Here is a 24,107-nt window from a genome sequence, read left to right as displayed (position 1 = left end):
GGACATGCTGTCGCAGTTGGTACAGCCACTGAGATTCTTTGTGCGTCACACCAACGGGAATAAACATCTCTCAGGGAAGAAGGGTGGGGGTGTATTTTTTCATGATTAATGACTCATGGTGTTGTGGCGAAATCTGCACGGAGCCTTCACCGTGCGCTGCCACTTTAAGAGTGCATGAGCAGTAAGGAAGGAGGAAATAAAGAGAGCTCGTTCAGCTCTTTGGGGAGGGGCTCTTGGGTGGCGCGACAGTTTGATTGTGTGTGCTGTGCTGCAGAAGTTGTTTGTTTTCAGCGTTTGTAGTTTATAAAGTATTTAACTCAATCATCAGTGTGATCGCTTTAGATCGTGGTTGTTTTTGTTTGGGACCGCGCCCGTTATGGATCGCATGGATTAGTAGCAACATTGTTGCGAAGCTTTAACAAACAAACCAACAAACCATCGGACAGTCAGACACCGGCAGGCCTGAAGATCACAGCTAAGATTTATCTTTTTCTCTCTCTTTCTCTTCCCTCTCATTCCAGTGCTTTACCCTGCAACAGACTCTCTATTTTCCAAATGCACTTCCCATTGAAGTTCATTAGAGCTGGACTATTATTTCCCTGCCAGAAGTATTTGGATGGACATTTTAGTAGGTTGCTTGCAAGTTGTATATTATGTGAACTGTATTGAGGTGGGGTGTACTAATGACATGTGGCCGAGAAGACTGTGGACATTTTTAAGGCCTTTGTTGTGTCGATGAACACCCCCCACATTCATACCCTCTGCACTCATCCACTAGAAAATAATACCGATTATTGCAAATCCTATGTTGATGACTGGGTTCGTTCTTGTATGAAGTTGCTGTTGAATTGCTCTGCCATTATTAGTATTAGTATTATTGTATGAGGTATTCGTGTTTGGGTTACCCCTGTGCTGTGATGTGGGTTTTATATGGTGTGTATTCTTTTTTCTCTCCACTGGCTATCTGGTAAACAGGCTACACTCTAGGCAGTCTCTTCTGCTGATGTGTGTGGGTCTGGTAGTGGTACTCTCTCTATTCTACTCTTTTTCCTTTCGGCATGGTTAATACCTGCCTGGCACCCGAACAAAATCTTTCTTTACCCCTCTCAAATAAATACCGCTACAGTGTAATTGTAACAACATACAGGAACTCAAGTCCTGTTCACTGGACCTAGAATACCTCACAATCAAATGCCGTCCTTATTTTCTCCCATGAGAATTCTCGTCGGTTATTGTCACTGTGGTGTATATACTCCCCAAGCCGACACGATGACCGCCTTCAAGGAACTCCACTTCTCTATGCAAACTGGAAACCATATATCCGGGGCTGCATTTATTGTAGCTGGGGATTTTAACAAAGCAAATTTGAGAACAAGGCTACCTAAATTCTATCAGCATATCGATTGTAGTACTCGGGCTGACAAAACACTGGATCATTGCTACTCTAACTTCCGAGATGCATACAAGGCCCTCCCTCACCCTACGTTCGGCAAATACGACCAGGACTCCATTTTGCTTCTCCCCTCCTATAGGCAGAAACTCAAACAGGATGTACCCATGACAAGGACCGTTCAACGCTGGTCTGACCAATCGGAATCCATGCTTCAAGATTGTTTTGATCACGCGCACTGGGACATGTTCCGGGTAACCTCAGAGAATAATATAGATTTATACGCTGATTCAGTGAGTGAGTTTATAAAGAAGTGCATAGGAGATGTTGTTCACACTGTGACTATTAAAACCTACCCTAGGGTTCCCGAGTGGAGCAGCAGTCTAAGACACTGCATCTCAGTGCAAGAGGCGTCACTGCAGTCCCTGGTTCGAATAAAGGCTGCATCACATCCGGCTGTGATTGGGAGTCCCATAGGGTGGCGCACAATTGGCTCATCGTTGTCCGGGTTTGACCGGGGTAGGCCGTCATTGTAAATAAGAATTTGTTCTTAACTGACTTGCCTAGTTAAATAAAGGTTAAATAAATAACCAGAAACTGTGGATAGATGGTGGCATTCACACAAAACAGAAAGTGCAAACCAACGCATTTAACCATGGAAAGATGACTGGGAATACGGGCGAATACAAACAGTGTAGTTATTCCCTCCGCAAGGCAATCAAACAAGTGAAGTGTCAGTATAGGGACAAAGTGGAGTCGCAATTCAACGGCTCAGACACGAGACGTATGTTGCAGGTCTACAGGCAATCACGGACTACAAAAAAAAACCCAGCCACATCACGGACACCGAAATCTTGCTTCCAGACGAACTAAACATCTTCTTTGCCTGCTTTGAGGATAATACAGTGCCACCGACGCGGCCCACTACCAAGGACTCCCTTCTCAGTGGCGCCAACGTGAGTAAGACATATAAACGTGTTAACCCTCGCAAGGCTGCCAGCCCAGACAGCATCCTAGCCACATCCTTAGAGCATGCGCAGACCAGCTGGCTGGTGTGTTTACGGACATATTCAATCTCTCTCTATCCCAGTCTGTTGTCCCCATATGCTTCAAGATGGCCACCATTGTTCCTATACCCAAGAAGGCAAAGGTAACTGGAGTTAATGACTATCTTCTGTGACTACTTCTGTCATCATGAAGTGCTTTGAGAGACTAATCAAGGATCATATCACCACCTTACGTGTCACCCTAGACCCACTGCAATTTGCATACCGCCCCAATAGGTCCACAGACGATGCAGACGATGCAATCTCCAAACTCATCATTAAGCTTCAGGCCCTGGGTCTCAACCCCGCCCTGTGCGATTGGGTCCTGGACTTCCTGATGGGCCGCCCCCAGGTGGTGAAGGTAGGAAACAACCTCTCAACTTTGCTGATCCTCAACACTGGGGCCCCATAAGGGTGCATGTTCAGCCCTCTCCTGTACTCCCTGTTCACCCATGACTTCGTGGCCATGCACACCTCCAACTCAATCATCAAGTTTGCAGACGACACAACAGTAGTAGGTTTGATCAACAACGACGAGACTTTGACATAGGGACCACTCAGATTGCCTGCTTCTTGAGACGGCAGATACACTATACATACATATGCGAACACACCTTCAAATTAGTGGATTCGGCTATTTCAGCCACACCCGTTGCTGACAGGTGAATAAAATCGAGCACACAGCCATGCAATCACCATAGACAAACATTGGCAGTAAAATGGCCTTACTAAAAAGCTGTCACTTTCAACGTGGCACCGTCATAGGATGACAACTTTCCAACAAGTCAGTTTGAAAAATGTCTGCCATGCTAGAGCTGCCCTGGTCAACTGTAAGTGCTGTTATTGTGAAGTGGAAGCATCTAGGAGCAAGAACAGCTCATCCGCAAAGTGGTAGGCCACACAAGCTCACAGAACGGGACCGCCAAGTGTCCTCGGTTGCAACACTCACTACTGAGTTCCAAACTTCCTCTGGATCAGCACAATAACTGTTCATCGGGAGCTTCATGAAATGGGTTTCCATGGCCGAGCAGCCGCACACAAGCCAAAGATCACCATGGGTAATGCCATGCGTCGGCTGGAGTGGTGTAAAGCTCGTCGCCATTGGACTCTGGAGCAGTGGATACGCGTGCTCTGGAGTGATGAATTATGCTTCACCATCTGGCAGTCCGACTGATGAATCTGGGTTTGGCGGATGCCAGGGGAACGCTACCTGCCCGAATGCATAATGCCAACTGTAAAGTTTGGAGGAGGAGGAATAATGGTCTGGGGCTGTTTTTCATGGTTAAGGCAAGGCCCCTTAGTTCCAGTAAAGTACAATGACATTCTAGATGATTCTGTGCTTCCAACTCTGTGGTAACCGTTTGGGGAAGGCCCTTTCCTGTTTCAGCATGACAATGCCCCCATGCACAAAGTGAGGTCCATACAGAAATGGTTTGTCAAGATTGGTGTGAAAGAACTTGACTGGCCTGCACAGAGCCTTAACCTCAACCCCATCAAACACCTTTGGGATGAATTGGAACGCCAACTGCGAGCCAGGGAATTTATTTTTAACATGGGGTTACCCTGCCGACCTGTACATAGGTACTGGCGATAAAGCACCTTGTAACCTAGCTGGGAATGGGACAGACAGCTCTGAAAAATGGACCCCATCTCTTTGAAATTTTATCTTATTCCTAGGAATGACAAGTGTTGAGCTGGAGACAGGCAGCTCATTTGGGTGCTCATATGAACCAGAGAGACTACATGTAGGATAATAGCGTGATGATGTCTAACCCTGCTCGTTCCCTCGACTCCGCTTCCAACAACTAATCGTCCATAACCTGTATCACATAGGGACTAGTGAGGTAAAGGCAGGAATCAGCAATGAATTCCAGTAATGAGCCACTAATGCGGGAGGTGCACCCCCTTGTGGACAGTGACCTTGAACCCTGTGAACACTGGAACGAGGGTAACTGTATAGCCTGCATGAAACCCCCTCCTTTACGGGCACAGGGGGCTCTGGCAATGGCTGATGTAGTACCCCGTTTAACAAATGTGGCGGCACTGTTGTCAGTGTACTGTTTTTGCGGAGGGGAGCACTGGTCATTCAGACCCGTGCCAAGGACCCTCGCTCTGGGGGTTACTCCAGCCAAGTGCTCGGGGGGCTGCTTTTTCATCGAAGGTGCACGCAAACCCTGTGCACCTCGAGTAGCCTCCCGTAACTGGCGACAGAGTGCACAGGAGCCAGGCAGCCACCGCATACCCCACGCCCAGACAGCCACCGCATACCCCACGCCCAGGCAGCCACCGCATACCCCACGCCCAGGCAGCCACCGCATACCCCACGCCCAGGCAGCCACCGCATACCCCACGCCCAGGCAGCCACCGCATACCGCACGCCCAGGCAGCCACCGCATCTGTTCATTTAACTTTGACTTGGAGTCCGTGGTAAATGCCACGACAACCGATGGCTGGGGGCATGATCTCGACCCCGGCTTAGCCATTGTCGTCTTGGTCGTTTTCTTAGACATCTTACTCATTGCAACAGCAAATTGAAGAATAACTCATTGTTTGTGATTAGAAAATGTATGAGAACAAGTTCAACCTTTAGCACACAACGCCCAGAGGGTGAGCCCGCTCTACCACTATGGGACAGTTTAGGTGGCACAACCTAAGACAGTCTCGTCTTCCAATTGTTTGTTTTAGTAGCGTGAATCACTCCGGTTCACGCTGAGGGGAAGAGCGGAATAATTGAAGGAATTAATCAGAGCTTATCAACTGTGGAAGGCGGGGCTTCCAGCGAGGTGCGGATTTCATTGGCCTTGTCAGGCATGATGGTAGATCTTTCAACCAAGGTCGCAAGAGTGCGACTCCCCATTGTATGTTGTACTAAGTTGACTGACTGAAAGGGAACAGCTTTTGTTGTGTCATGATCATGAAATAATTATCTTGTGATAACGACAAAGCAACTTTTGTTATGTCGTGATCATGAGATAAATAAGTTGTGATCTCAACATAACGAGGGAATATCAAATATACAATACTACACAGAAACTGTAGTATTTACTAGTATCTACTAGTCATAAGTGTACTGGGTTAAAGGGATTCAATCAAATTATAAAATTACATGTTGGTGAACTATCCCTTTAAGAATGGCAAAAAAGGCCTAAGCTAAATAAAATTAACATTGTGATACAAGGATCAAAAACCATTAGCCAACCAAATCAATTTGACGATGTTCATTGGAGACTCTTAAAGCAACAGTAAATCAGAGAATGGGTGACAGACTGCCAAAGGACTAAGCCATCCATTCCCCCAAAAGCTTACACTGATATATTTAGAGTCTGAAAAGAACTCAATGCCGAGCACATGTATCAAATCGGCTAACACCATTTAAATTGAACTAAGAGCATAAGTAAATCGTATGTAACGTCAGGCACTGTTGTGATGGAAATTAGTCTGGAATCCAGAAGGCCACATAGATTTTTAGCTTCTTTCTGGAGTTTCTCTCCCCATTCTAACCTTGAAAGCAGCTTAGCGGGCCATTTGTAAACTTGCTTATTGGAAAGGGCATGTAAGGAAATGCTGGGCCAAAGAAGGAAAGGACACTCCTGTGGATAAGGTTGATTAACTAGGGCAGTGCTTTTTCTAGGCACAAGTGACATAAATATACACTTAAGGCACCGCTGCCACTAGGGACCCCCAACCAGGAAGTAAGGGCCTCAACTTACTGTTAGTGAGGATAGTGGAATACACAACGAGCGATTTCAAAATGAGAGAGAGGCCCTCTCCTATTCTCGCTATACACCAAGTCACTTGGCTCTGTCATAACCTCACATGGTCTCTCCTATCATTGCTATGCAGACGACACACAATTAATCTTCTCCTTTCCCCCTTCTGATGACCAGGTGGCGAATCGCATCTCTGCATGTCTGGCAGACATATCAGTGTGGATGACGGATCACCACCTCAAGCTGAACCTCGGCAAGACGGAGCTGCTCTTCCTCCCGGGGAAGGACTGCCCGTTCCATGATCTCGCCATCACGGTTGACAACTCCATTGTGTCCTCCTCCCAGAGCGCTAAGAACCTTGGCATGATCCTGGACAACACCCTGTCGTTCTCAACTAACATCAAGGCGGTGGCCCGTTCCTGTAGGTTCATGCTCTACAACATCCGCAGAGTACGACCCTGCCTCACACAGGAAGCGGCGCAGGTCCTAATCCAGGCACTTGTCATCTCCCGTCTGGATTACTGCAACTCGCTGTTGGCTGGGCTCCCTGCCTGTGCCATTAAACCCCTACAACTCATCCAGAACGCCGCAGCCCGTCTGGTGTTCAACCTTCCCAAGTTCTCTCACGTCACCCCGCTCCTCCGCTCTCTCCACTGGCTTCCAGTTGAAGCTCGCATCCGCTACAAAACCATGGTGCTTGCCTACGGAGCTGTGAGGGGAACGGCACCTCAGTACCTCCAGGCTCTGATCAGGCCCTACACCCAAACAAGGGCACTGCGTTCATCCACCTCTGGCCTGCTCGCCTCCCTACCACTGAGGAAGTACAGTTCCCGCTCAGCCCAGTCAAAACTGTTCGCTGCTCTGGCCCCCCAATGGTGGAACAAACTCCCTCACGACACCAGGACAGCGGAGTTAATCACCACCTTCCGGAGACACCTGAAACCCCACCTCTTTAAGGAATACCTAGGATAAGATAAAGTAATCCTTCTCACCCCCCTTAAAAGATTTAGATGCACTATTGTAAAGTGGCTGTTCCACTGGATGTCATAAGGTGAATGCACCAATTTGTAATTCGCTCTGGATAAGAGCGTCTGCTAAATGACTTAAATGTAAATGTAAATGTAAAATGTGGTAGTGCTTCATCAGTTTCCCTCTTGTTATGTCAGGTATTGACAGTCACTCAATTAGTCCATGTCAGCTAACATTTTATAAGTTAGTCTACCCTACTATCTAAACCTTGTAATAATCATGGCCCGAATTACATGCAAGGCACCTGCCCAAGGGCCCTGACAGCCAGGGGGCCCCCAATGATTTTGTTAGTTACTCTCACTCAAATATCATAGGAACATGGCATAAGTCATGGCAAAATGTGTAGAATGGCAGAACATTTACTTTAGAACTGAAAAAAATGCCACTCCATCCCATGTCAAAATGTGTAGAACTGCAGGAAATCAGCATTAAACTGCAACATTTTCTAACCATCCCATGGCAAAATGTATAGAACTGCAAGAAATTAGCTTAAAAAAATGCTAGAAACGGCCCTGAACCAGGGATTTGAGACTTAACCATGGTTTTCACTCTCAAGAAAAAAAACATAAGGTATCTTAATTCTGCACTCAGTCTGAGATTCAACAAGTAACTCCGTTGCTTTTCTTTGAAGTTTACTGTGGTATTTGTTCTCTAAACTTTCCCCAAATGTAATAGCAATGTAATAACACAAGAATAATGTTAATTTGTATTGGACTACCGTGTGGAGTTGGCAAATCTGTCATGGTGACTGCTTCGCAGGGCCACCAACCCATATCTACAGAGGAAAGTATATTCTATTGAATCCATTGGCTTCTATAGAAGTTATGAGTTGTGCTTGTTTCACCAACCATCAGTGCTCTGTCTGTGTGTGTCTGAAGTATGCATTGTTGTGTCTTGCTGGTGACAAATCCAATTTCCCCCTGTGGTATTAATACAGTTTATTCAATTCAGGGCTCACCTCTCAGAGCAGGCAGCATTGAGCGATCCTTCCTGTCGTCACATTTGTTACATTCACTGAAGTAGAGCAACAGGAAGACATCCACCAGCACCCAGACCAGCGAAGTGGTCAGCACCACCTTACAGTAAACAAACCGCCGCATCGCTCTCTACGTGACGTGGTGTCGGGGAGGAATCAGCAGGCGGGCCCCTGACAGAGAGCAGGAACTCAAACCAGCGGAGGGGAGATTGAGCGTGGGGCACACAGGGACAGCATCCCGCTACATAGAGATGAGAGCAAAACCAAACAACATGGTTAGATAGAGAACTTTAACAACCATACAAAAGTCAACTTCACTTATGGAATGTTAATATTGAACATTGGGAGAATGACACTGAAGTGAACAAGACTTGTTCAATTTAGTGATTCCACCATACAGCTTCCACCGCTTACTTCCTTTGAAGATGTACAGTTAATTGCCAAAATAAAGGAAACAGCGTGTTTTAATAGGGTGTTGAGCCAGAACAGCTTCAGTGCACCTTGGCATAGATTCTACAAGTGGCTGGAACTCTATTGGAGGGATGTAACGCCATTCTTCCAGAGAAATTCCATCATTTGGTGTTTTGTTGATGGTGGTGGAAAACGCTATCTCAGGCACCGCTCCAGATTCTCCCATAAATGTTCAGTTGGACTGAGATCTGGTGACTGAGACAGCCAGGGCATATGGTTTACATCGTTTGCTCATCAAACCATTCAGTGACCATTCGTGCCCTGTGGATGGGGGCATTGTTATCCTATGGGGGCATAACCATGGTAGCCAAAATAATGGCCTGACCAGCATTTTTATACATGACCCTAAGCCTGATGGGATGTTAATTGCTTAATTATCTCAGGAGCCACACCTGTGTGGAAGTGTAATGAGTGCGCTGGGTAGCAAGTTCAGGGAGTGCATCATTTAATGACCAAAACAAGAAACGCAGACAGGAAACAGAAACAATAATGCCTGGGGAAGGTACCAAAGGGAGTGACATATATAGGGAAGGTAATCAGGGAGGTGATGGAGTCCAGGTGAGTCTGATCAGGCGCAGGTGCGCATAACGATGGTGACAGGTTTGCGCCATAACGAGCAGCCTGGGTGCCTTAGAAGAGAGAGAAGGAGCAGCCGTGACGGGAAGCAACTGCTTTCAATATACTTTGTATCCCTCATTTACACAAGTGTTTACATTATTTGGGAAGTTACCTGTACATTTTGTATGGAACATAGCTGTTGACGATGACTTGGTATTTTTCCAGTTCAGAGGAAAGCAGCAAGCTAATTCCTCCCTCAGAGTCTGCTTATCCTCTCTGGTGTTATTGGCTGCTTTGCCTGGACCAGGCAGATAGATTTCAGTCCAATGAGAATGTTTGTGGGGAACAGAAATCTCAATGGAATTAAATGAATGCCTCACTAGTATTCAACATGACAAACACCATTTCCTCTGGAATATGACTTTCTCTGACTGGAATTATAGGCTTACAGTCAGAGGCAACAAGCTGCATTCAATTCAGCCTGTATGAAACCGTGTGCATGTCAAATGGCAAAGGAAAAGACAGGTCTATAAGAAGCAGCTGTCAGTCAGAAGACAACAACATGGAGACATTACTCGTAATATGAACCATTACATAGCTACCTGACAACAACTCCGGCAAGATAGTGATTGATTAGATCACAACTCAAATAGAGCATGCTATATTTTCCTTCTAAAAATGTCAATCTCCAATCCAATTTAATGATGTACAGTAAGGCTTGTGTGACTGAAACATTTGCATTATTGTAAAGAAGTAATATCTATGATGCCAAAGTCTTACATTTTTATTTTGGTGAGGCAAGGAGGCCATAAATGACATAATAGGCTATCAAATATTTTGTATCTTACACACAAAATCTAGTATTGGACTGTTCTGTGGTGCATTAAGTTTCTAGAAACTCGATCATCTAACCACGCAAAAATAATACATGTAAACCGAGACAAGACTGTGTATGTGTGTGTGTGTGTGAGCATGCGCGTGTTTGTGTGTTTTTGCATGTGTGTTTGCACGTGCGTGCATGTCATTGCGTTTTTGTTTACCCGCATTCTCCAATATGCTCAAGGCCCCGTGCCAATGGGGGATTCTTGTAACACCCTTCTAGGCTCCTCCCCACGACATCTGACTGATTTCATGTCCGTATCATTCTCCTGCAGCATAGGGCAGTGTAGTGTTGTCTTTGTACTACCAGCATCATCTCTGATCTCTGTCTATGTCCATCACAGTAGATGACTAGCCTGCCCTGGGCTAACTGTTGCCTCATCCAAAAACAAGCCAGGGTGTCTGTAACCTGCTGCCAGAACTTACTGGCAGCAAGTTACATTTAAGTTACCGTAAACAAAAACAAAAGTACAGTATGTTACCGAAAATGTCAAAGTACTTCTGGTTGAACTGTCATAAGTAGGCCTACAAAGCTTAACCAGATGTGTAGGCTATGTAAGGTTGGACACTACCCCCAAAAGGCTTCGAGAATGACAGTCCAAAAAAATAAAGACTCCCTTGTGTGCAATGTTGTCATCAGTCGCAAAGGACTTTCCCAAACCATACAAATGTATACCCATGTATCGATTTTGGTGAGAAGGTATTCAGATCTAAATCTAATCATGTATTTCAAAAACTCCATGACTCTGCTTGATATCCAAGACACCAACACCTAGTAACACTGGGCATGGAACCTTACACTACCTTCACCATATTTAATTTGATGGTAATTTCTGCTAACAAAAAATCTGATCATGTCTGCTGCGTCCCTGCTCGACCATCTGCTTGGTACTGTCAAGTGCTATGTTTGGGTCTGGTGCCACCAACTACGCTGGAGGTGACGATAGCAGTCCCCTCTGAAGCGGCTGGGTCATTAGTCCAACCATCTGCACAGATTAATATTTCCTGTCTGTTGAGCAGTGCACTGCAACAAGGTCTCTCCTTCATTACTAGAGTGTGCGGCTCTCCTTTCATTTTTTGAACTGTTCTACTCCGCTAGCCAGCACCTCGTCTAAATAGGCGTGCGTTTCTTTCGCCTCTAGACTCGCCCTTCATTACAGCACACAATTCAGCTGAAACACTTTCATTGTTTGCTAGCTCAGCTAGTTAGCTAGCTAGTTCTCAGTCTTCTTGACCACCCAACCTTGCTAACGCTAGCTAGCCAGTTAATATAACTTGTTTTTTCTAAATGTATGTTAGAATGTTATGAAAACAACATTAATCTGCTGTCGACCTCGGGATATGATTTAAGAGCACTATTTAGCTCCAAAAGTGGTTAGTAACTTTGGCTGCATTCTGACAGTGCATTCAGAGCCATCCAGTGGCTAGCCACACTACAACCTTCATTTTACCAGGTTCCTGTGTAGCAACTGTAATGACAGTCCACCACAACATACCAGGGGTAGTCTGTGTTTAATTTCATTGTGTATTAAAAACACAGTTTGAGATCATTGTGAGGGGATTTCGCCAGTGGTTAGAAAGGGGAATTGGGCTTCCTGTTGTTGTCTGAGGTTGCAACAGTAACCAAGGGGGGTGGGGCTTAGCGAAGGGTCAATTAAGGTCTAATACTCTCTACCATTTCTGACTGGTTTATTCTTAGATCACAAACACAGTTATCTGAAGTACTTGAGTACAATCCAGAAGCAGACTGAACTTCTCTCGTGTACAGGGAGGGATCTGATGTCAGCAATTATGACAGAGAGCACTTTGAGCCCAATCTTTCTCAATATTCAGAATATGAGAAATCAGCACAAATCATCCAGCGTTGGGCCTTCAGGATACAGGAAATGATTATCAGGATGGACTATAGGGCTGATACTCTTAAATCTGTCCATCGCTCCAATCCAATGGGTTGCTGTGACAGCTTAAATAACAAAGGGAAGAGGTGTGCTGTGCTACTAAAGTACATGAGGGAACACTAGTGTCATATCTATTGGAAACACTTCTTCAGTGTATGCAGGGCTGCCAAAACCCTATCCTGGAGTTCTACTGTCCTGTAGGTTCAGTCAAACCCTAATCCAACATACCCGAAACAGCTAGTTAAAGCTGAGATCGGCGAAAGGTGAAACAGCGCCACTGGTCGCCCCAGGTGCATTTGTAATTGTTTTTGTTTTGTTGGCTAAACTGAGGTGAGCAGCATGGTAAAAAATAATTGCAGTATATTTTGCTGTTCTATCGCACGCCTGGATCCTGATCTGGTGAGCGTATATATACTGTGAACAAAAATATAAATGCAACATGTGAAGTGTTGGTCCCATGTTTCATGAGCTGAAATAAAATATCCCAGTAATTTTAAATACTCACAAAAAGCTTATTTCTCTCAAATTTTGTGCACAAATTTGTTTACATCCCTGTTAAGTGAGCATTTCTCCTTTGCCAAGATAATCCATCCACCTGACAGGTGTGCATATCAAGAAGCTAATTAAATATCATGATCATTACAAAGGTACAATAAAAGCTGGTGCTGGGGTTAATGAAATGTGCAGTTTTGTTACATAACACAATACCATAGAAGTCTCAAGTTTTGAGGGAGCATGCAATTGGCATGCTGACTGCAGGGATGTCCACTAGAGCCGTTGCCAGATAATTGATTGATCATTTCTCTACCATAAGCCGCCTCCAACGTCATTTCAGAGAATTTTTCATTAAGCCCATGTGTAACCACGCCACGTGTAACCATGTTACGTGTAACCACGCCAGCCCAGGACTTCACATCCGGCTTCATCACTTGGGATCATCTGAGACCAGCCACCTGGACAAATGATGAAACTGAGGATTATTTATGTCTTCAATAAAGCCCTTTTGTGGGGAAAAACTCATTCTGATTTGTTGGGCCTGGTTCCCCAGTGGGTGGGCCTGGCTCCCCAGTGGGTGGGCCTATGCTCTCCCAGGCCCACCCTTGGCTGCGCCCCCTGCCCAGTCATGTGAAATCCATAGATTAGGGCCTAATTTATTTATTTCAATTTACTGATTTCCTTATATGAACTGTAACTCAGTAAAACAGTTGAAATTGTAGCCAAAGACATGTATGAAATCTCGTGAGATCAGCATGATCATACAAGGCTATGCTTTATTAGAGTTGTACTTAAAACCTACAGGACCGTAAATCTCTAGGAAGAGGGTTGGTCAACCCTGGTGTAACGTAAATATAGTATCACTATTGATTAAGACCATTATAAAGTGAGAGACAACCCACAGGGTGTGATATGGCCAAGAACACACTCCTTGGGCGGCAGGGTAGCCTAGTGGTTAGAGCGTTAGTTCAAATCCCCGAGCTAACAAGGTACAAATCTGTCGTTCTGCCCCTGAACAGGCATTTAACCCACTGTTCCTAGGCGGTATTGAAAATAAAAATGTGTTCTTAACTGACTTGCGCTGTTTCGTAAAATCTGTCCAGACTGAGTCCAATGCGTTTCTATGGGCATAAGATATATGTACACCAGTGGAGGCTGCTGAGGGGAGAATGGCTCATAATAATGGACGGAACGCAGAAAATGGAATGGCATTATATAGGCCCACAGATCTCTGGTTTCAGGCAAAATTATAGAATTACTCCTGTCTAAATAAAATAATTAAAGTACTTCACCAGAGAGCATGATTTAGCCATGGAGGATCATTAGCTTCTTATAAAGCTGTGGGGCATCCACAGCTGTGCTAAAGGCGACACTACAGACCAGGGTTCAATCCCGGGCTGTATCACAACCGACCGTGATCGGAAGTCCCATAGGGAGGCGCACAATTGGCCCAGCGTCGTCTGGGTAAGGGGAGTGCTTGGCCGGGTAGGCTTTACTTGGCTCATTGCGCTCTAGTGACTCCTTGTGGTGGGCTGGGCACCTGCAGGCTGACCTCAGTCGTCAGGTGAACGGTGTTTCCGCCGACAGATTGGTACGGCTGGCTTCCGGGCTATGTTTCAGAGAATGCATGACTTGACCTTCACCTCTTGGGGAGTTACAAGAGTTACAACGATGAGGCAAGATCAAAATTGGAGAGACATTTTTTTTAAATACAAATGTTTGTTTTTTTGCTATGTATTGTTTCAAATCACAAGTGCATAGGTCTATGCCTATTTGGGAAGCATGCAATTTGGGCAGTGTGCGTGGCAATATGTCTAGCTGATTATTGAGTTGCTGCTGTCAGTGAAAAGCATCTCTAATGTGTGAAGATAATGTGTCTTTGAATTTAATTTTAAATGTTGAGACAAGAAGAAAAGGATATGGCCTGTCTCTCTCCAGATTGCATGCACTCAGCTCTCCAGAATTGTCTCAGCTGTCTCCCACCAATTCTTGAGCATTCATTGTGTGAATCGTTTGCCCCTTGATTGTTTATTTTTGATCAATTCCCCATTACATATGTCACCAGTAGGCTTACTAAATGTACCATTAATCTCCATAATTTGGTTCCACTAATTTATGTTGATACATGTATTAATGACAGTCATTTAATGTTACCATTCTCATTCTCGGAGTGGAAATGCTGTTTGAAGGGTTTATTCATAACCATAATTTACGAGTTTTGATTTGGTTCCTGATTGTCTTAATTAACTCACCACGTCCATAACTAATATGCTTTGCTTCTCATGGATGTTTTCTTCAACTCGCACAGTAAGTCAATGAAGTCTCTTTATATTCAGTGGAACGTCGTAAAAAAAACAGCTGTCTGTCCCGAGCTCACTGGCGCAGGAAACTCTGAGGAACAAAAATAGGCTGGTTGATACAATGTAGCACTTCACATAGTGCTAGCTCAAGAAACCCGACAGAAAGGGAGGCAGACAGGCGGAGTAGAGAGATTAATGCGATTGAAAGAACCTTCATTTTCATCAGGATATTTTCTACTGTTTTTATTTGTCTGCTTTAGGCCTGTGTATTTTGCTTAGTTGACTAAGTTATAGGCCTACTGCTGTATTGGCCTGGGCTATAGGCTATCTCTGAGTTCCAGGCGCTCATTTCTTTTGTCGCCAATGGATCAGGGTATATCAATATGGTAGAGGCTGGTGCTCTTACATTAGTTGAATTTTAACCTTCAGATTTGTATAATTTTAATTCAGATTTTTATGATTCACCACGTGACAATGATTTTGAGAACGGAAAATGTTATTAATGAAATGAAACTGTTCCACAGAAATGCGCATATGAATATAATCATAACTGGCATGCAGATAGGTATAAATGGTAGGATAAATTGTAAGCTTCCCCAAACTTGAAACTCAAGAGCCGCTTTGAGTCTTTACCATAACACACATAAAAAAATGTGAGACACATAAGAGGTCACTTGAAGAATACATGCCTGCCCATAGAAATCAAATGTCCATCCAACTGATTCGTTCTGGCGCCGGCTCTGCAACTCCTTTACTGTTACCAATGCCTCAAGGGGGTTTGGTTCAATGTTAATACAAGGCAGTCTATTCAGGAAGTAAACTGAAATTCCAATTAAATAATTAAAGGCCATATACTTTCAATTACTGTTCAATAAGCTCAAAAAGAGAAGCGCTGTATGTTCAAGATTTTTCCATTTTCGGGTTTTAAAATTCAAATCACTTCTTGAATTGCCTGACTTCAAATGGACCCCAACCCTAAGTCACACCTATATCTCTAGAGGTAAAATACTACCATATTGTATGACTACATTTTATCCATGATATCTGACCTCCACGATAATCCAGTCATTATGATGGATGAGTAGGCTATTGACTTCAAAACGCTGCAGAAGTAAAGGTGTAGCCTATATCCAGGCTACAACTTTGGCCTGCTTTCTCTGCCAAGACTAAGATATTCTAATTGGAATGCTAGTAACAATATTACAACAAATGTTGTAAATATGTATTAGTATTCAATCAAACAAGAATACCTACATGTCTTGTAATATCTAATAGACAGTCTAGACTGAATATATAAATGGAACACTGTCCCAAACGAATGCTGAAAGATGAAAACACGTCATTCATAAAATGTAATTTTGTAGGCTACAGTAGAAATAACAAAACTTCAATACTTACAGAAAATACGTATTCTGTGAATCAATAAATGCAATGATGGAAGTCTCTACTGCCAACAACATGTTGCATTGGGTTAACAATACTAATAGCCTAATTCACAAATAATGTTTGATTGCTTGAAATGATCGGCCTATTAGGCTACTTCGATATTATTCTATTTACATCAAAGAATCAATCCAAAGGTCCCGCAGACAGGAAACCTATATATGAACGAAGAGCATAATTTCACGTCCCTATGATGTTGCTGGTTGGCAACCGTTATTGCGTGATACCTATTAACGTTTCTCCTGGTCCCTCTTCAGAATGCATTGCAGTAGTCACGACCCGACCCGTACCGATACATTGTAAACGAGTTCCCTTGCATTCTATTTGATATGCAGCGCAAATGATGTCTTTGGATCCACCTATTCTCCGAAAGAATCATATATAGCCGGGTAACCGCAGACGAACAAGCGATACGTTCTGGTACAATCTAACGTGAAAGCAGTACAGGCAAATGTAATTTTTCTCATCCGTGGTTGGCTGTAAGTCTTGTCGATCATAAAGCCATGCTCATAGCACCAAGGGCGTATGGTAAATGTATTTTTCTCCGTGTCCATCACATGGGAAATAGCCTACGCACAATACTCAAATACTGTACATACACCTTCCTAATTTTGAGTTTAATATGAATGATATGTTGGCTATATGACAATGTAAGTACTGTAGTTTTTACACAGTTCATTATTTGTAAAAATGTAGGCTGTGTAAATCATGAATAAATAGTTATAACCCGTTGGTTGAAATTGTGTGACTGTAGTTTGGTGCTTCCTGAGTAACGGGTCAATATACCCTATATGAATAATAATATTAATTATTATATGCCAGTTCAACCTAGATAAATATAACACATTTTGTACATTACAAACCAATATTACCCAGAATAATTAATAATTTCTCATGCTGGCATTGATTATGATCACAACCAAACTGAACTGATACACAGATAATGTGTTGAGTATGCCAGCTTTGCAACCTAGACTTTCTTGGCACAGCTCTGTTCACAAACAGTGGTGTCACTTTTCTACATCAAATAGTATAAAACACTGCCATCTGCTGATGATTTACCGGTAGTTGCGAGCCAGGGATGGCCAGAGGTGTAGCCTAAAATATGCCTAATAATGTTCATGTCTATTATCCCAATAATGGAACATTTAGTAATCTTTCAGCTTCCGAAACGCATTACATTTATAAGTATTTTAAAAGTTAGGCATTCATATCAATACAGGAAATGTACAGTAGGCTAGGTCTTAGAGCTATAGTTCTGTCCAAACATTGGGCATAATAATAATTTAAAAGATATGCATAGCCCAGACCAGAATGGTCCCTTTGCCCAAGAACACCAAGGTAACCTGCCTAAATGGCTGTCAACCCGTAGCACTCACATCTGTAGCCATGAAGTGCTTTGAAAGGCTGATCAACACCATTATCCCAGAAACCCTAGACCCACTCCAATTTGCATACCGCCCCAACAGATTCACAGATAACGCAATCTCTATTGCACTCCACACTGCACTTTACCACCTGGACAAAAGGAACACCTACTTTAGAATTCTATTCATTGACTACAGCTCAGCATTCAACACCATAGTGCCCACAAAGCTCATCACTAAGCTATGGACCCTAGGATTAAACACCTCCCTCTGCAACTGGATCCTTGACTTCCTGACGGACCGCCCCCCAGGTGGTAAGGGTAGGTAACAACACATCTGCCATGCTGATCCTCAAAATGGAGGCCCCTCAGGGGTGCGTGCTCAGTCCCCTCCTGTACTCCCTGTTCACACATGACTGCATGGCCACGCACAACTCCAACACCATCATTAAGTTTGCTGACGACACAACTGTGGTTGGCCTGATCACTAACAACAATGAGACAGCCTACAGGGAGGAGGTCAGAGACGTGGCAGTGTGGTGCCAGGATAACAACCTCTCCCTCAATGTGATCAAGACAAATGAGATGATCATGGACTACAGGAAAAGGAGGGCAGAGCGAGCCCCCATTCTCATCGATGGGGCTGTAGTGCAGCAGGTTGAGAGCTTCAAGTTCCTTGGTGTCCACATCACCAGCGAACTATCATGGTCCAAACACACCAAGACAGTTGTGAAGAGGGCACAACAAAGCCTATTCCCCCTCAGGAGACTGAAAAGATTTGGCATGGGTCCCCAGATCCTCAAAAAGTTTGACAGCTGGACCATCGTGAGCATCCTGACCTGTTGCATCACCGCCTGATATGGCAACTGCTAGGCCTCCGCCCACAAGGCACTACAGTAGGTAGTGCGTACAGCCCAGTACATCACTGGGGCCAAGTTTCCTGCCATTCAGGACCTCAATACCAGGCATTGTCAGAGGAAGGCCCTAAAAATTGCCAGACTCCAGCCACCCTAGTCATAGACAGTTCTCTCTGCTACCGCATGGCAAGTGGTACCGGAGCGCCAAGTCTAGGTCCAAAAGGCTTCTTAACAGCTTCTCTCCCCCCCCCCCCCCCCTAAGACTCCTGAACAGCTGGTCAGGTGGCTGCCCGGACTATCTGCCCCCCCCCCCTTTTTACACTGCTTCTACTCTCTTTTTATTTTCTATGCATAGTAACTTTACCTACATGCCAGTTCCTGTATATGACCTCTTTACTGTTATTTTATTGTTGCTCTTTAATTATTTGTTATTTTTCTATTTGCTTCTTTTTATTATTATTCTTTTTTTTATTTATTATTTTACCTCAGTTTATTTTAGTAAATACTTTCTTAACTCTTATTTTTCTTAAAAACTGCATTGTTGGTTAAGGGCTTGTAAGTAAGAATTTCACTGTAAGGTCTATACCCCTCTACACCTGTTGTATTCGGGGCATGTGACAAATAACTATTTGATTTATTTGATTTGATTTGAATTGATGCGTTTGGATGTAATTGGAAAACGAAAATGCATGCATATAATCCTTAAATGATTTATAAATCATTTACATTTATACATTTAATTAATTAATTGATGTTAGATATCCTACATGACATCCACTAGATGTCAATAAAAGTATTGAATATAACGTGCACTTGATTTAGCGTGCCAAAAGTGCGGGGACGACAGAGTTTGGCCTTCACGTCCATTAGGACCAATGGAATGATTCCGAAATAAAAGCAACCCTGACTACCCGACGCGTCGTGCGAGCTAGTTCAAGCACATTGTACCCACATCTGAAATTAGAGTTTAAGAATGCGGGTTCGACAGTGGTAAAGACTGTGATGGTAGGCAACAATAAATATTTGCTCAACTACATTGTGAAAAATCATAGTGCTATTGGAAATGTAATCCAAAGGTTCAAGTTTTCACCAAATTGCATGTCTTTTTCCCTGAATGGGATGGATGGGATGGGTAGTTGCATGGGCTCCCGAGTGCCACAGCGGTCTAAGGCACTGCATCTCAGTGGTGTCACTACAGTCCCTGGTTCGAATCCAGGCTGTATCACATCCAGCCGTGATTGGGCGACCCACAATTGGCCCAGCGTCTTCCGGGATAGGCCCTCATTGTAAATAAGAATGTTTTCTTAACTGACTTGCCTAGTTACATTCTTTTTAAATAAATGGTTTTCAGCCATACAATTACGCATGGTTCATGCTCATGGCGGCGCTATTGCTGTATGCTCTTGTAAAACAGCAGTCTCCTGTGCTTTCTGAAATGGTTTCACCCAACCAGGTATAATAACCACGGGTTGCTGTAAGTAACATCATAAATGCACTGAGGCTGTGAAGAGGGAACTTGGAAACGTCTAGTAATGCGACGCCAAAGCAGACTGATAGACACCAGAACAAATATAGTCCTACCTGATTTAAAGGTGTTTACTCACTAACCATATTTTTCTGCAGTTGTGGGGAATTTCTCTGGATTTTTTTAAATCAAGTGCTCTTTTGGCTCTTTTTGGTTGTGCCAACTGAAAATTAAAAAGTGGAGATGAATTCTACCGCTTTCAATCAAACGGACAGTGCAGGACTTTTCAATAAGACTGAAGATATATTTTGCTGTAACTTTTCATCAGTGGTGACTGATAATGGCTTCGTGGCGGCGACTCCGGATGAGAGAAGTCTCTTTCTCATGAGAGTTGTCCAGATAGCAGTTATGTGCGTGTTATCGCTCACGGTGGTTTTCGGTATTTTCTTTTTGGGCTGCAATCTTCTCATCAAGTCGGAGGGAATGATCAACTTTTTGGTGACGGACAGAAGACCATCCAAAGAGGTAGAAGCAGGCATTATTGGGGCATATTAGTAGCCTAAAGGGCGCCTTGGGAGACTTTGTCAAAATGACTTGTCCTACCACTGATGCCCAGATGATGAATCCACTTTTCACCAACAGCAGAGACAGGGACAGAGATACATGAATGGTCAAGTATCCACATAAGAACCAGTTTCTATTGTTCTGTTCTCGACAGTTTGCGAAAATGTAGGACAGAACAGGCCTATACTTAGACACTGTAGACACGCACATCTCCAATAATTAGAAGAAATTAGCTCTCACTTTTTTGACAAACACTCACGTAATTTAATATCTAGACGCTCTCTAATTGTTATAGCCCTTTTGTCAAAGTGACAATCATTTTTTTAAACTTCAAATACTGTCTCATATTGCTAAAGCAATGGGGATAAATGAATGTTTGAAAAATGCATATTGTATGTTTTTTTGCATACATGCAAGACAGTATAATGATTTGATCAGAGTGCCTAACTCGTTTCCTATTGAACAATTGTAGATAATGATTGGTTAAATGTATGAACGTTTGAGATATAACAATACAACAACAACACTAGCTTTGTTTATTAGAATAAATGAATCACCTAATTATGTTCAAGATTTTTTCATTTTGATTGATTCAGTATTTCCATCAATCTATTCTCAGTGTTAATTTATGAAAATCATGGCTACAGTAGGGCTAGTTGTTAGAGCGTGGCGCTTGTAATGCTAAGGTAGTGGGTTCGTTTCCCGGGACCACCTATTCGTAAAATGTATGCATGTATGGCTAAGTTGGATAAAAGCATCTGCTAAATTGAATTGAGGTCATTCTTATTACAAAGCCTTTCAAAATATAACAATTCTTCAACACCAACATATATAAAAAAAAATATATATATTATTTATTATTCTCATATCGCAAACTAAACATTTTTATATATCTTATTCAAAGTGTGCAAATGGCATTCATTTGACAGGGCACATTGAAAGAGAATGTGTGACATTTGCACCTTGTTGTCTTGCAGCCTAATGGTAGACCACTGAAACCAATGTGATGATAAGGGTTGGTTTTTCCACAATTGATGTGTGACGTCCTGGTCCCATTGATCATTCTGGGTTTTAATGGAAACCTGCCTGACTGTGTTTGTTCCATATCAGATGCTCAGGAAATATATACACTCTAAATGCTGGGTTAAAAAGCAACCCAACTATTCGTAGGGTGTAGGATATGCATTATGACCAAAATTAGAATTTAGACCACCATTTGTCTGGGGACCTTAAACATGATCAGTTGACAAATGTATGGTGTTAATCCGCTAGGACTTATCATGCTTTGGTCAATTCATTCTCTCTGAAGTGATGGACTGATATTTTTTTATTAGTCTTACTGTCTTAGACATAGGCATATATGCACATTATTTACATTCATTATATAAACATACATGTGTAGATGTTTTAAAATACATGTAATTTTACGCACACTATTATTTATTGCACTGCAGTGACTGACATTTTCTCATTTTCTGTCTGCATTATAAAGTTGTTCCTGTATAGACCATTGTGCGGCTTCTCTCCCCTCAGTGAAAGCATCTGTTGTTCTGCTCCTGGCTCACCTCATCTGGGCATCAGCACCACCCCCAGCTCCCCAGGGGGAACCAAACAGCACCTCCACAAAATGATTTGTCTTGTCAACCCAGACCAAGGAGGACGAAGCCACAGCACAATCTGCTGCATTCTGATAGGCCACCTGTGTCCCTGTGCTCTATGGACAGAGTTAAAACTAAAAAGCGACTACAGTCGTTTTACTTCCTCCAAAATCATGCTTCCTGCCTGCCTGGTGGTTGAGGACAAATCAATCTGGCGACCCATCAGAGTTAACTGAATTGCATTTGACATGGCCCATTATGATGTGTTATGATTGATGGACGGCAGCTTAGCCTACGGGACGCGTCTCCGGCCAAAGTCCCCAGCCACTATCTCACATATTAATTACAAATAGGACATTTTGTTTGTTAAATGGTCTTTAAAACTAATAATATGTCATTAAGCATTTTATGGGCAGTCATTACAGAGAAATTCATGATATTGCCATTTTCCCTAGATAAAATCTTCTAAGCACAAAAATGTTAATAGTATCTCATACATAAGTGTCAATTTGGTTGAATGTGAGTATACATTCAACACTATACTCTGAGTAACTCAATGAAGTTGAGTTAACCCAATGAAGTGTTACCCATTAGTTGAAATGGTCAGCCAGTAGTATAGAGATGGATGATTAGATTACCCTGAATACATTTGTGGTAGACTATGAGTTGTGAAAACTGATATAACCTAAACTATGTTTAGCATCATCCAGTTATTAAAGCGGATTTAAGATTGTATCATTTTTGTTACTTTCATCAAAGCATCTTCTCTCTTCCTGTATTTAATTGTATTGTATTCTAATCATTTATTGCATTATTAAACATTTATTTCATTTATTTGAATGATTGCAATACTTGGTCATTTCCTTTATAAATTGGGGCGTATGCATCTGTAACTTGTAGGGCTGAGAATAGGTAAGGTACTGGCTCAACAGACTGGGTTGATTAAAGAAAAGGCAGCTGTAGTACGCCACACCTATTTATAACTGCCTTTGAAAGTGTGTGTGTGTGTGTGTGTGTAAAGCTCCCACTGAATAACTAATTGGTGAGGAGCCACATTCAAATTGTAGATCATGAGTCATGAGAAAAATATAATTAATGGGAAAACGGCAATTACCGGGTGCCGGTTTTGATTGAATAGTGCCCCTGCTATACCTGACTTTCCACTAAAGAAACTAAAAGCACACCTAGATGTTTACCTACTTGATTAAGGTAGTCCATTGCTTTTGATAATACGTTCCATTTCTGCCTATTGACGAGTCTTAGTGTGGCTTTATAGTCCAATCCTTGAATTAACCGCATCTCACACAGACATGCGTGCGCACTCTCTCTCTCTCTCTCTCTCTCTCTCTCTCTCTCTCTCTCTCTCTCTCTCTCTCTCTCTCTCTCTCTCTCTCACACACACACACACAGTCTTGTATAACTAACCTTGTGGGGACACACAATTCAGTCCTATTCAAAATCATATTTTCCCTAACCCTTAACCTAACCCTAAGCCTAGCTCCTTACCCTAAACCTAATTCTAACCTTAACCTTAAACCCCCTACAAAATAGCATTTGACCTTGTGGGGACTAACAAAATGTCCCCAGTTGATCACATTTGTTTGTTTACTATAATAGTATAGTTAAACACATCCACACACACACACACCATTTTAGAGGAGCCTCATTCCTCCAACAAAAAAACATAATCATGCGGCGACTTTGTTGAGATGTCTAATTTAGATCACAATAGTAGGCCGTATGTTTTTCTGGATATAATACTGAACCTCCCCTTCAGCGCAGTGTGATTGTTTCATGAACGAGTTGCTGTGAATCGCTCGCAGGAGAATGTTGTGGAGCAGTTTAATATCCAGCAGAGAACAATTTTCAGTCTGCTGAAGCACCACTGTAATGATGTCACTGAGCTAGTGGGGGGATCTCACACTGTGTTGCAGACGGTCTGTAGTACTATACTTTTGCCGACACATTTGATGGTTTCATTCACAAAGACTGATTCGGGCTAGAAATGCAACTAATAATTGTAATGTGTTCGGTGATAATTCATAATTATAGGGTGGTGATG

General features: G+C 43.0%; 1 protein-coding gene across 2 annotated transcripts in view; it reads right to left on the bottom strand.

Moving 5' to 3' along the window:
- The window catches only part of LOC115140396 (polypeptide N-acetylgalactosaminyltransferase 13), a 78,626-nt gene extending 61,999 nt beyond the window's left edge, over positions 1–16,627 (bottom strand). For both annotated transcript variants that reach the window (XM_029678830.2, XM_029678761.2), the window contains exons 1-2: positions 16,151–16,627; positions 8,134–8,392 (exon numbers count right to left, since the gene is read on the bottom strand). In XM_029678830.2, coding sequence (XP_029534690.1) covers positions 8,134–8,275 — 142 coding nt within the window. In that variant the 5' untranslated portion in view covers positions 8,276–8,392; positions 16,151–16,627. The remainder of the gene's footprint in view (positions 1–8,133; positions 8,393–16,150) is intronic.
- Positions 16,628–24,107: the final 7,480 nt, after the last annotated feature.

This window comes from Oncorhynchus nerka, linkage group LG1 (genome assembly GCF_034236695.1).
Source record: "Oncorhynchus nerka isolate Pitt River linkage group LG1, Oner_Uvic_2.0, whole genome shotgun sequence".
Classification (NCBI taxonomy): Eukaryota; Metazoa; Chordata; class Actinopteri; order Salmoniformes; family Salmonidae; genus Oncorhynchus; species Oncorhynchus nerka.
Note: the sequence above shows the minus strand (reverse complement) of the source record. Positions and strands in the feature narration are given on the sequence as shown.